This window comes from Protopterus annectens, chromosome 4.part0 (assembly GCF_019279795.1).
Source record: "Protopterus annectens isolate FY-2018-M chromosome 4.part0, PAN1.0, whole genome shotgun sequence".
Taxonomy (NCBI): domain Eukaryota; kingdom Metazoa; phylum Chordata; order Ceratodontiformes; family Protopteridae; genus Protopterus; species Protopterus annectens.
In genome coordinates, this window is record NC_056733.1 from 817,753,621 (window position 1) to 817,767,918 (window position 14,298).

At 44.0% G+C, this 14,298-nt stretch overlaps 1 protein-coding gene across 5 annotated transcripts in view; it reads left to right on the forward strand.

The window, feature by feature from the left end:
• The window catches only part of LOC122799595 (splicing factor SWAP), a 1,354,031-nt gene that overhangs the window by 251,965 nt on the left and 1,087,768 nt on the right, over positions 1-14,298 (forward strand). For all 5 annotated transcript variants that reach the window (XM_044068762.1, XM_044068763.1, XM_044068764.1 and 2 more), the window contains exon 10: positions 745-838. In XM_044068762.1, coding sequence (XP_043924697.1) covers positions 745-838 — 94 coding nt within the window. The remainder of the gene's footprint in view (positions 1-744; positions 839-14,298) is intronic.

Genomic DNA, 14,298 nt, shown 5'->3' on the forward strand with positions numbered 1-14,298 from the left:
CTCCTTCCCTCAGCCTGATTACTGGCTTCATATTAGGGACACCTATCTTGTCTCTTATTTTTATTTACTATTTGTCTGCCACTGTTTTGGGCAAACTCAGTCTGAGGTCATTTGAGAGGAGCATTGTGGGTAAAGTCTGGCTCGAGAGTTTGGAAGGCATGAGCTGAAATAAACCACCGAGTCTGTTCCAAGGCCCGGAACTGAGCCCACAGTCAAGGATTATAAAAGGTTGACAACACAGATGGAACGTTGTGGTAAGACGTAACCTTTTTTTCTCCTGTTTCCAGCTTTGATCGTTTTAAAGAATTTTGCAGAAGGATATAGGATCTTTTGAGTTGTGAAATTTCCGCTGATTATATTTGTAAGAAATAATCTTTAAGATTGTATCAAGTGCATAAATACACATGAATACATCATGCTGTTAAATTCATGTAAAGTTTTTAACACACATGGTTTGATTGTTGAATAAAAGAATTTGTGTAAAAAAAAAAAAAAAAAAAGGGGGCAGATACTTGAGCATCAACTGTAACAGACAAATCATTATGTAGAAGATGGCTACTTAAGTATTAATTGAGCCTTAAGGTTGCAGAGATGGCCTTTCTTCTTTCTGGTGTGTGTGATGTTTTTCTTTCTGTCCTGCACTTGAGTGGAATATTAAATATGGTGTAAAGTTTAATGGGTAGCTCTTGGAACTGTTAAGTAATATTGCAGTGTGTAATTAAATCACTGTTTTTTCTTTCCCAGGTTTGAGTTCCTGCAGCCATATCATCAGTATAATGCTTATTACGAGTTCAAAAAGCAGCATTTTGCACAGAAAGAAGGGCTTGTCATCTCACAGGTAGGGTGGAGTGTACTTTTGGACTGTTGTGTAGTTTCAGCAGTTTACTGGAACAGCTTCAAACTAGCCCTGAGCTTTTAAAGGAGATATAATTGTGAGTAGGATACATAGCTGCTCAGGCAAGGTCATTCTGAAAAAAAATGTTAGGTTCCTGAAAGAAGAAAAACTGTCACTTAATATAGAATGTTAATGCTTGCTTTAAATGATTAGGAATGACAGGAATGCAGTTCAAGTACAAGATCCCATATATTATAATGTACATGTTGTTGTTTGTCTTTTGGTATATTGTAATGTAAATACTGACTGAAATACATACATAATGATTTTGAAAGTTCTTGAAGTAAAATGTTTTGCTTTCTAAATGTTTAATGGTGCTTCTTTATATTCTTTTAATTTAAAGACTGCTACTGTGTAGTAGATGCGTGCAAGTGGAATCTCCAACATGGTTGCAAAGCTGATTTGATTACAAGTGCCATGAATAGCATTAACCTGAAATAAATTACCATAACTTTAGCAAATTACTCAAACCATTTTTTGTCCCTTACCAAGGCTTTTGATCACTGGGTAATCAGTGGCACGATTCTAGGATCCTCAGCTGTCTTAAGTGAAGTTAGAGTAACAGTTAATGGTATTGTACCATTTTTCTAGCATCTACTATTGACCTACTTACCAAGATGATTTTGCAAAGCTTAGTTTGAGATGTATAAGAGCAGCACCTGATCACTTATGTTGACCTCCCGTGACCAGCCCAAGGGAACAGAGTTTTTCTGCTTTTCCCCCTCTGGCAGTGCATAAGGCTCTCCCCTGACATGCTTGACACTTGTAGGTTTGATGGAAGGTAGTAATGCAGAACTCAAGAAATACAAACCAGTTGCATGAGAACAGAATGAATATGGTGATACACTTCACAATGGTACTATTACACATGTTGGTGGAGGGGGGTTGAGCTAATGGTAGAAAAGGATCCACTTGTCACACTGATGACTCCCAAGGACCATGCTTTGCACATGTTAGTGTTTGGCTGCAGAGTGCCTTTGAAAGGCAATAGAGGATGACTGTTGAGGCTAGTTATAAGGAGTGGAAGGCTGTTTGGTTGGTTACATCTCTCAGTAAAAATTGAAAATAAAAGTACTGCTTAGGATTAAATCCATACTGACCAACTTTCTTGGTTATTTAAATCCACTACTCATGTTACTTTGCCTAGACAAATGATCTCTTCAGTCAGAACTCTCTGACCACATTCTTTGATAACTGGACAAACCTATCAATTTATATGCAGATTTTTTTTTGCACTTCTGCAGGGGGGGGGGGGTCCCAGGTGGGCAAGAACCCTACAGCTGATTTGTTAGTACCTGGAATGTGAGCTCACCTGCTTGAGGCCAAAGTCAGGTGGCAGGGTGTAGACCTGAAACCCCCCCCAGTATGACTGCCGTCCCAGGATTCCTCTTGTCCATAATGGCACACAGCAGGATGGGCTAGGTAGACTTGAGCTTCATGGGGTAGGCATCTAGTTCTCCTGCTTGTTGTCTCCCATGTTGCGAACCAGAGCCACCTCCTTATTCTCAGGATGGGTGTATAGACAGCAGCCACTCACTACCATCCTCCCCTGCCAGCTCTTATTAGCACCCGAGCCTCTGTTCGAACTCTGGTTGCCTGTGATATGATCAGGGCTTTACACTGTACCACAGAGTAACTGTATTTGTAGATTTCTTTGTCTGGAAAGAAGTGTGTTCTTTCCCAAACTAATTCTTTGTAGTTTGTGATTTTCTTCATGTAGCTCACTGTTTCAAGGATTCCTGCCACTGGCTGAGTCTAGTGTCTGAGCTGAGCACCCTTCTGCCGTAAATGGACTGATGTCTTCTTACTTAGTGCACTTTCACTTATGTGGTATCATTTTCAGTTGGTTCTTGTAGTAAATGTGCAATACGGAGAGTGCTTAGCATTCTGGGAACAGTCCAAGCGTTTAACCAGGAATATTAAACAGGCAGGTACTCCACTGAGGACTGGTTTCTTTCATTTCTAGTGCTACTATCTGGTAAACAACCATCCATACATGCTAACAGAGGATTTCCACCACAGAAAAGACCAACAAGTATGCCATTAAATGTCAGAGTCTGTATACAGATTACCATGCCCAGTGTGTATATTGCTTGGGTATCTAGCTGGTGTCCTCAAAAAGAAGAGACACAAGTATGAGCTTGTCCTTAAGGAGAAGGAATGTGAGACCCTCAAACAGTCTAGTTCATCAGAACCCCCCCCCCCGATGTCCTTCATTACTGATGGATTATCTCGTTGAGGCAGCCTGATGTCCAACCAGTATACCAAAGCAAAAACCTTCTGGTCATAAGGATATATAAGCAAAAGCAGAAGTGTAAAATCAAGACCATCTTGCTGCCACTCCAAATGCAAGTTTATTGCTCCCATTGGTCTCTCTTCAGACTTGTTGGTTGCAACCATTGCCTAGACTTATTCAGATAAGTTCCCTATTGGGGAGCCGCCTTTATTTTGTATTTTTCAAAAAGCTTTGATCTGATGTTGTTAATCTTCTTTCCATTCATCACCGATGGGTTCAGTTCTGACCCCTCGGAACAGAGCCTATTACCAAGCTCGCACCAGCAAAAAAACTCTCGAGTTAAATCTCTTCTCAGAATGCCCTTCTCCCTGTTACCTCAGATCTTCTTTGCCGCATAGCCGTAAAGCCGCGTTTCAGCCGAGCTCTCAGCTAAGTGAAATCTTTTTTGATATTTGTGTAAAAGTTTTCGGATGTCTTCATATTTTTACTAAACCTTCAGTATTGCTAGTATTTTTTCTTCTGTCTAACCTTATTCCTTCCACTCTACCCATTGTTACCGTTGGTAAACTTCAAGTGCCATTATTGGTACGGCCTTTTCCCTTACCATTGTGGTATTTCTTCAGTACCATGGCTGGTATTGTTTTCTCTTGCTTAAGCTGTTGGCTTTTATCTTTGTTCAGGTGTTTCCCTTTCTTCTCTTCATACAGTGTATTGTTATATTGGTGATTTTCATGTGATTTTTTTAATGGAGTTGACTTCATTATTGTTGGATTATACAGTTAGCTGTGGTGTCCTTTTCTACCAAGATGTGCAGCACTCCTTTGATGTCGGAACCCCAGTTTTCACCCCCTCTGAGCTACAGCTGTCATAGACCACCCCCTCTGGACACAGGGCAGAAAAGCCGCAGGATACCCCTGTTCAGGGTACCCACTCTTCAGTGTCCTCCTCAGAGACCCCACTGAGGAGGCCTCTCAAAAGAAGACATGCAAGAGGAAGCACGTGGACTCGCCTAACGGAAGACACTGATTATGATGATGGTGAAGGGTCCCCACAGTCACCTCCTGATGATGTCTCCTTCGGAGACATCCTGGAGATGTTAAAGCAGAGAGGTGACTGGAAGCCCTCCAAACCTTCGTCTGAGGAGTCTGTGTTCCTGCAGGCTTTTCGTGCCCAGCCTTCTACCTCTTGGGTTATGCCACCTGCCAACGAACTCGTCCAACTAGTCATGCAGCGAGCGTGGAAGAACCCTGATTCCATTGAGGTGAACCCCCAGAGACCAGACAAAATTCTTTCCCCTCCTGTGGGGAATCCGCACTGGTCCACAGGGTTACTAGTTGATGCTATGGTAGTGGCGGTGGCCACGAAAAAAGACTTGGCTGAGGAAAGTCCCGCTGTTCACCCACCCAACAGGGAGTCCCAGGCAGTGGGCAGACTTGTGAAGTGCGTTTTTGCATCCGGGACCTTTGCTATATGCTCCCTGAATTATGTGGCACATTTTACGAGGCTCCAGAGGGACATGATCTCCAAGTTCTCTGGGACACTCGCAGGACAGTTGTCTGATGAGGTCAGGGACAAAGTGGCCTCACAGCTAGCAACCCTGGAATCAGTATCCAACTCATCCATGTGGTTGCTCTCACACGTGACCGAAGGGGGGGGGCTAGAGGAGCGGGTTCAGGCATTGCTATGAGGCGTCATGCCTGGATGCGCATCAGTGACCTCGAGGACCCTTTTTAAGTCTTCCTTTCTGAATGCTCCCATCGAAGCTTTATCCCTTTTTGGCTCCAAAGTGAAAGACATGCTAGCCAGGTGCGAGCAAGACGGAAAAACCCTGTCTGCCGTAGGCCTACGGTTTTCCAACCCTCAACATACCTTCTCCAGGAATCCGAGGAGTGGGAAAATGTGGCATAAGAAATCTCAGGGTCCTTTCCGTGCCGCACGTGGTGATGATACTCCCAGAGCAAAGGGAATAACCATTCTGGAAGTCGCCCCTATAGAAGCAGAGGGGGGTCCTCGCAGTCAAGACTCCAGGGACGACTCCTCGGGCAGCCTTATCAGCACTCCTGAGGGGGCAGCCCAATTGCTTACCTCTGGAAGCAGTCGGGGGTAGTTTATCTCTGCACCAAGCTGCCTGGCACTCTATCATCAATGATCATTGGGTACAGAGTATTATCACCAGAGGTTACATCATTCTTTCTTGTCAGCCAAACTTTACAAGAAAACTTCCCAACGTTACACCAAGTCAAAGGGAAGGAGCAGCTTCAGAGATTATAAAGCTGTCTCAAAAAAGAGTCATTCAACCAGTCCCACCAGACCAGCGCGGATCCGGATTTTACTCGAGATTCTTTTTGGTGCCAAAAAAGACAGGACTGGAGACCCATTTCGGATCTCAGCAACTTAAACAAGTCTGTCACCCACACCAAATTCCAAATGGTCACGGTTCAGTCCGTCCTTCCCTTTTTAAGAGAAGGCGATTGGATGTGCTCTATAGATGTTCGGGATGCGTATTTCCACATCAAGATGGACAAACGCTCCAGGAGTCTGCTTCACTTCCGGCTAGAAGCCAGTCATTACCAATTCCGTGCCCTGCCATTGGGTGTCTTTACAGCCCCCAGTGTGTTCACAAAATGCATGGCAGTGGTAACAGCTCACTTGAGACTAAAAGGATTCCATGTGTTTTCATATCTAGATGACTGGCTCCTTACTGCCCCCACCAAGCATCTTCTAGTAACTGCGCTACAACATACTCTCTCTCTGACAAAATTTTTGTGAATGACAATACATTGGGAGAAATCAAATCTTATCCTTACACAACAGAGTTCATTGGAGCGGTGTTCACTACTCAGTCCTGTCTAGTATAACTCCCTCTTTACAGACTCCCATCGATTGAGACTTCATATCCGAGTGATTCTTTCTCAAACATCAGCCTCTGCATGAGAAGATGTTCTTTGTGTTTCACTGTTGCAGTCATTACATTTGGGTAATCTGCTGGGAGGTTGCCCTCAATCGGCCTGATTGGGTCCTGCGTCGGTTGCTGTCCCTTCTTCCATGATGTCAGGTTGTCAGGGGTATAAAACATGCAGCCGACGTCATTACCTCAGTCTTTCTTGCCATGCGGTGCCCGAAGCAGAAGCTGTTTGCAAGTGCCAGTAGGTCAACTCCGGAAATTTTGTTTTCGAGTTTCAGAACCAGTGTCTTCAACTTAAAGGTAAGTACCCCATTGGGGAAACTTTTTCTTGCTCCTTACCGATGTCAGTAAAAGCTGATAATTGCATTACTTGTGGAAAGCAAATACCTCATGAAGATTTTTGTCTGTACTGTATTCCTTGCCTAGGCCCAGGCCCTGACCACGACGTACCTTGCTGTCGGTTTTGTGCTTTATTTAATCAGCGCACTATCTGTCACCTGTATATTTTTGCCTCTAAATATTTTGGTTCTTGGTTTAATTATCCAGAAATGACATCTGTTAGCTATCCGACTACCGGAATTTCGAAAAAATGCAAAGATAGACAGAGACAGGCCTTTGAGGTCCAAAACTGCCGACTACACTTCTCCTAAGCCATTCACCAGTTCGCCGGTACTCAGTGAGACGCTTTCGCAGCCCCTGATGCCTGCTACTTCTGACTTGCAGGCCTCTACTGAGACCCATTCGGAGTCTGGTATGCCACGAGATACTTCATCTATTGAACCCACAGATGTCTCTACCTTGGATGGGTGCGGAGCCGCTGTGCAGGCACCGGCTTCTGAGGGTGTATTCAGGCCTACAAACGTGCATATCAAACCAGCTCCACCTTCAATGCTAAGGCCTAAATCTCGATCGGTGTCAAAAAAAGATGACGCCCAGGCCACATGTTCAGGCCCCTGTGCCTAAAAAACAAGTGATCACATTGGTTGAAGATCTAATTACTCTAATCAGGGGTAGTCAACCCCCCCCCCCTTCTAAGAGGCATAGGCCTGAGCTTGACTATGAATCTTCTGATCAGGATTCTGTTTCTTCTGACTCTTCTAATGACCTGGAATTGTCCATACCTACTTATGAGGATTCTGATGCAGAGGATTCCATTCCCTCTGCTCCCCCCCTGAGGATTTCTCTTTTGGTGAAACTTTACATACCTTACGGGAACATTTCCACTGGGAAAGTCAAGAATTCTCTGATTCAAAAAAGAGGCTTAGGGATTTTCTTTTTACCTCAGCATAGGCCTTTGGCTATACCTCCTGTACTAGACATTGTTAATGATGTTGTTTTCGGAATCCAGTATGGCTCCTGATTCCCTGCCTCCAGCTCCTTGTAAACCTACCGATACTACAGGGTTCCTGAGTCCCACAAGTTCCTTTTCAAAAATACTGTTGCAGATCCTGAAACCATTTCTCAAGGGCCTAAGGGCATTAAGGATGTTCTTCATCTCACATTGCTGCAGTCCTTACACTTGGGTAGTCCGCTGTCCTCGGTCGGCCCGAATATCAAAGTATAAGGCTGACGTCGATCAAGGCGCATTTGACTGACATCAGGACGTCAGGGTACAAATGCGCATGACCGACGTCATATCCTCAATCTTTTTTGCCGCATGGTCCGATGCAGAAGCAGCGTTGCAAGTGCCGGTTGGCGTTCTGAAATTGTTCGATTTCGGAGTTTCAGACCGAGTCAAAGTTGGCTAAGTACCCCGTTGGGGAATATTTTAGTTTTTTCTTGCCTCAGTGGTTTACCGGATGTCAGAAAAAGTGAATAATTGTATTTCTTGTGGGAAACAGATACCGCATAGAGACTACCATACTTTGTGTATTCCTTGTTTAGGGCCTGAGCACGACGTTGTTGGGTGTCGCTCTTGTGCTAGATTCAATAAGCGCACTATAAAGAGAAGATTAGATTGTGCCAGGTTAGTCTTCGAAGCGTGCAATTATAAAATGCCGTTGGATGCTCCGGCGCCCGCTTCTTCGAAGAAGCGCAAGGACAAAGCAGTTAAACCTAGGCTAGAGGAACCGTCAGTACCGGACGCCGGTTCTTTAGAGGTGTCAGTGGAGCCGGTGGTTCCACCGGAGGTTTCTTTGGGATCCCAGGGAGAGACTTTGTTATTGCAGGATGTGGCCTCTCAGGAGGCAGGCCAGGCTGATGGGGCTTCTCAGGTTACTATACTCCCCTCCCTGCCTAGGGTGGTTAGGCCCTCTCCTACTGTTTCCAAGGCTTCTCCCAGGGGCAGGCCAGGTTTAGCTTCAGTTGGTGTTACCCCTAGTTCTTCAGGAACTGTGCCCAAGAAGCATATGCTTAAAATGGCAGAAGATTTGATTACTTTGATTAGGGGTTCTATGCCCCCTCCTGATAAGAGACCTAGGGTGGAGCCTGAGCTAGGGAGTTTTGAGCAGGCTTCAGATGTTTCAGAGTCTTTGGCTGAAGACTTGCAGGAGTACTCTCCTTATTCTGATTCTGATGTGGATGATTCTACTCCTTCTGCTTCTCCTCCTGAAGATTTTTCTTTTTCAGAAACTCTTCATTCCATGAGGGAGCATTTTAAGTAGGAAGGTCAGGATTTCTCTGATTCCAGGAAAAGGCTTAGGGAATTTTTGTTTTTACCCCAGCATAGGCCTTTGGCTATACCTCCTGTTTTGAATGTAGTGGAAGATGTTTTTACAGAGGCTTCTCTTAATCCTGATTCTTTGCCTCCTGCTCCTGTTAAACCAGATAGGTATTACAGGGTGCCTGAAGCTCATAAGTATCTTTTTAAGAGTCCTAGGGCAGACCCAGAAACTGTTAGCCAGGGGCCTAAAGGTGTTAAGGCTTCTGTTGTAAAGAATCCGGTTCCTGCAGATAAAGAGGCCAGGGCCTTGGATAGATGGGGAAAGAAAGTTTATACTTCTTCCACTCTTGCTATGAGGGCTTTGAATTGCCAGTTTCACATGTTGAAATACCAAAACTATCTCCTTTCACAATTGAAGTCTAAGGTTGATGCTCTGGCAGAAGGTATTGATTGTAAAGAGTTGCAAGATTTAGTACATGTTTCTGAACAGGTGGGTAAGCATTCTTTGCAATGTGGTTTTGATGCTGTACAGGCCTCGTCTAGGGTGGCTGCCACTGGGTCAGTTCTTCGCAGGCACGCCTGGCTGAGGGATCAAAATTTATCTGACCATGTTAAAACAAGGATTTTAGATGCTCCTTTACAATCTGACGTGTTGTTTGGTTCTCCTGTTGAGGCAGTTTTAAAGAAAATGGAAGACAAGGCTAAGTCTATGCAGACTGTTAAAGATTTTTGCAGGTCCAGCCTCCAAAGTTTAGTAGAAATTGGCCTACTAAGGGGTGGACGTATCCTTCTTATGATTCCCAGTCTAGGGGTAGATCTAGACGTGGTAGGGGCAGAGCTCAGGGCTCTTTCAGGCCTAGAACAGGGAGTTCTCCTGCACAGTCTTCGGTGAGGGCAGGGGTCAGTCCTTTCGTAAACAGACCCAATGACCTACCTTTTCAGCTGCCAGAGCCTTCTCGTCTGGCAGCACCTTTGGGAGGAAGGTTGGCACTTTTCAAAGAAAATTGGAATTTAATTACCCAAGACAGATGGGTATTGGATATCATACACCACGGTTACAGGTTTTATTTCCATACCTTGCCTCCTTTCAAAGGCATGCCAGACGCTCCTCCTCAACAAAGAATAGAGGCTCACAAGCAAGTTTCTCTGTTACTCCAAATAGGGGCCATACAGCCGGTCCCTATGCCAGAAGTGGGCCTAGGATTTTATTCTCGCCTGTTCCTAGTACCAAAGAAGGGGAACACGTGGAGACCAATTTTGGATTTATCTATCCTCAACACTTATCTGGACATTCCCAAGTTCAAAATGTTGACGTTGCAGCAGCTTTTACCTCTGCTGGGCAAAGATCATTGGATGGTAACTTTGGATCTCAAGGAGGCTTACCTTCATGTTCCTATCAGACTAAGTTGCAGGAAGTATCTGCGTTTTGAGCTGGGACTTCTCACTATCAGTTCTCTGCATTGCCCTTTGGCTTATCTACTGCGCCCAGAGTGTTCACGAAAGTTCTGGCTCCAGTGATAGCTTTCTTCAGGCTAAAAGGAATACAGATCTATCCTTATTTGGACGACTGCCTGATTCTGGCTCAAGGAAGGAAGAGCTTCTTCATCATTTGGAATATGTGATAGCAGTGCTAAGATGCCTGGGGTATTCTGTGAACGAAATAAAGTCCAGTCTAGTACCCTCTCAGGACATGTGCTTTCTGGGTGTGAGACTGAATACAGCATCCCAGATGGCCTTTTAACCCCGGACAAACAAAAGAGTCTTTCCCTTTACTTCCATCAACTATCTCATCAGTCCGAGCTGACTGCAAGGACAGTCCTTCAAGCCTTAGGGTTCATGGCATCTTGTATTCTGGTGCTTCCCAATGCCAAACTGCATATGAGGAAGCTGCAATGGTATCTCAAAATGTATGGACACAGCACTGCCAGGATCTGGACACTGTCATTCAAATAATACCTTGCATTCAAAAGGAATTTTTGTGGTGGGCTCAGGAATGTCACCTAAACAAGGGACTCTCTGTGACCCGGCCAGAGGCGAGTCAGATTTTAACGACAGATGCCTCAGACAAAGCTTGGGAGCTCATCTAAATGGAAAGTGGATACAAGACAAGTGGCCTGCCAGACTACAACATCTACATATCAACCTGAAGGAGATGTTAGCAGTCCAGTTTGCATTAATAGCTTTCAAGGATTTACTTCTTCCAGGGCAGGTGTTGATTCTAACAGACAACACAACTGTCATGTGGTACATCAACAAGCAAGGGGAACGATTCTTATCCTCTATGCAGGCAAGCAATGATTTTGTGGGAGACTGCTCTCAGTTTACAGCTCAATCTTCAGGCAAGGTTTCTGCCAGGAGCACAGAACTCCTTAGCAGATGACTTGAGCAGACAATTATGGATCCCCACGAGTGGAAATTGGATCCTCATGTATTTCAGAAATTGACAGTGTCATGGGGAACTCCAGACATAGATCTGTTCGCTTCTCCACTAAACCATCAGCTGCCAAAGTTTTGCACAAAAAGGTTTCATCCCACAGCTTGGAGAGTGGATGCTCTTTCTTTCAATTGGAGCAATCTTCATGTGTATGCCTTTCCACCTCTGCCTCTCCTCCCAAAGGTACTTCTAAAGGTCAGACAGGACAAGCCAAAGATGATTTTAATAGCTCCAGATTGGCCTCGACAGCACTGGTACCCATTACTGAGAAGTCTGGTACGGAAGCCTCCATGGCCTTTGCCTTCGATTCCACACCTGTTGTCACAGGAGGACAGCCATTTGCTCAATGTCAAGCTTCACTCTCTGCACCTAACAGCCTGGCATATTCTGTTTTGAAACATAGTGGGCCTCCACTTCCTCAGCAAGTTTTGAATGTTATTTTGGAAGCTAGAAGGTCTAGTACAAGGAAAGTGTACGCAGATAAATGGAAGAGATTTTTATTTTGGAGTGCAGCAAAAGATTTTGATGTTTCTGAGCCTAATTTGAGTGTGGCTCTTCAATATCTTACTGAGTTACTGGACAAAGGTTTGTCTTTCTCTTCTATTAAGGTTCATGCTGCAGCAATTTCGGCTCACTATGATTGTGACCCACCATTGTTTTCTCATCCTTTGTTCAAGCAATTTCTTAGAGGGCAAAGAATATAAGACCCCACGAAGAGCTCCTACTCCTGCTTGGGATCTCAATTTTGTGTTGGAGAAACTCACTCTACAACCTTTTGAGCCTGCAGCTACTTCTGAGTTGAAATATTTATCATGGAAGACTGCTTTTTTGTTGGCCATTACCTCTGCAAGAAGGGTTTCTGAGTTACAGGCCCTTATGGCGGTTGAGCCTTTCTTAATTTTCCATAAGGATAGGGTATCTTTACGTACTAATCCTTCCTTTATGCCTAAAGTGGTTTCTAGTGTGGCTTTAAACCAAACTATTCATTTGCCTACTTTTTATGCAAATCCCCAAAATAAAGGGGAAAAGATTTTGCACACTTTAGATGTACACAGGCAGTTGCAATATTATTTGGACAGAACTAAAGGGTTCAGGCAGTCTCAGCAGTTATTTGTTTCTTTTGCTTTGAGTTCTCAGGGCAAGCCTGTGTCAAAACAAACTATTACTAAGTGGATTGGGTTTTGCATTGCTTTCTGTTGTTCCCATCATGGCAAGGAGATTCCAGCTGGGATTAGGCCTCATTCCACTAGAGCTACTGCCACTTCGACAGCTTTTTTGAGGGGGGTGGCAACCAAGGATATTTTGGAGACAGCTACTTGGAGTTCAGTGCATACTTTCTCTAGGCATTATCACCTGCCACTTTACTCTAAATCCAGGGCTGGTTTTGCCACTGCTGTTTTGCAGGGCATTTTGGCAGCTCCTGTTTCCTTATAGTTTGGCCATCCTCCCATACCTCTGCTTTGGGATTCTACCCAAGTGTAAGGACTGCAGCAATGTGAGATGAAGAACATAGTACAGTTTTGTACCTACCATAAATGTAGATGTTCGAAGATCCACATTGCTGCAGTCCAATTTACCCTCCCTCCTTCCCCTCTGTAGTTAGAGGTGGTTGTGTGGGTTGAGTGGTAAATATTGTGTATATAGTGTATATTTTGTACATATAATTAGGGCAAGGGTGCTTGGTTGTTTGTTTGCTGTCTTTTGGTTTTGACCTTTATTTTTAGGGTCTTCTGACATCTGGGGCAAGAAAAGACTGAGGATATGACGTCGGTCATGCGCATTTGTACCCTGACGTCCTGATGTCAGTCAAATGCGCCTTGACCGACGTCAGCCTTATACTTTGATATTCGGGCCGACCGAGGACAGCGGACTACCCAAGTGTAAGGACTGCAGCAATGTGGATCTTCGAACATCTACATTTATGGTAGGTACAAAACTGTACTTTTCTACTGCTAAAAATCCTACCCCTTCTGATAGAGACTCCAGGGCGCTGGATAGATGGAGTAAAAAGGTTTATACTTCTGCAACCTTGGCGATCAGGGCTTTAAACTGCCAATTTCATATGTTAAAATATCAACAGCATATTATTGGACTGCTTAAACAGAAAATGATGTTGATTTCTGACTGTGTGGTAAATAAAGATTTACAGGATTTATTGCATTCTGCTGAACAAGTTGGGAAACATACTTTGCAATGTGGTTTTGATTCTTTAGAGTAGATGTGTCCAACCTGCGGCCCTCAGACCTCTGCCATGTGGCCCTCTACCTCTAACTCCAACATCGATGTATACATGCCCCAAAACACTTTTTTGTTGTGTTTTTTGCAGCCGTGACCTGTAACTCTATAACATCGGTGTGCGCATACACCAAAGCATCCTTCTAGTTTTTATTTTTTTCGCCAAAGAAGGGTCTATGTGTTTGCTCAATTATTTCGTGTCAGAGAATCAATGTGTGTGTTCTTGCTGAAGAGGGACTCGTCTATGGATTTGCTGCCATTGCATTTTAAAGAGACAGCGCTTAACCTGTGTTAATAGGTAAGTATGGTGCGAGTGAGTGCATGCATGAATGCAGAATGTGTGCGTGAAAGTAGAAGTGTGTGTGTTTGTGTGCATGACAGAGACACACTTGCACAAAGAGGCTAACGTACAAAAAAGTTAACTCACAAATGCATCCTACATTAAAAGTACACTTTCATTAAATTGCAGCTTTTCTGACAGGGAGAGTGTTGTATTAAATATGAAATCATACCTCTCAACTGTATGGATTTTCAAAGAATGTCTGGATTTTTGCCAAATCTTCCGATTTGTGTCTTTTGCTTAGGAAATAAAAGTAGTCATCCAAGGTAATGCAGTCCCAGGGATTAAGAATGAGACAGCAGCCTAGGGTTAATGGGTCAGTAATGGATTGACTAATGTGGGACTGTAGCATATAAAGTTTATTTTTTTTTGACAAACAAAAAAATCACCCAGTACTGTCTTGTCATAGGTGGGTTCTAAGCAGTGGTAGATTGAACAACAGTAAGTATATCTTTGTTGGATCATCAATACTGGCAAATCAGGTGGGCACAATGTCATTTTTTAAATGTTGGTTTTAGTGTGTATGTGTGTATTTGTGTTGGGGAGTACTGCAATAGTAGATGATGATTAAAGACAGAGACGTACAAACTGTGGAGAATTGTTTCTTTGTTTCAAAACCTGATACCTGGGTACTGGGAATGCCAAAAATAT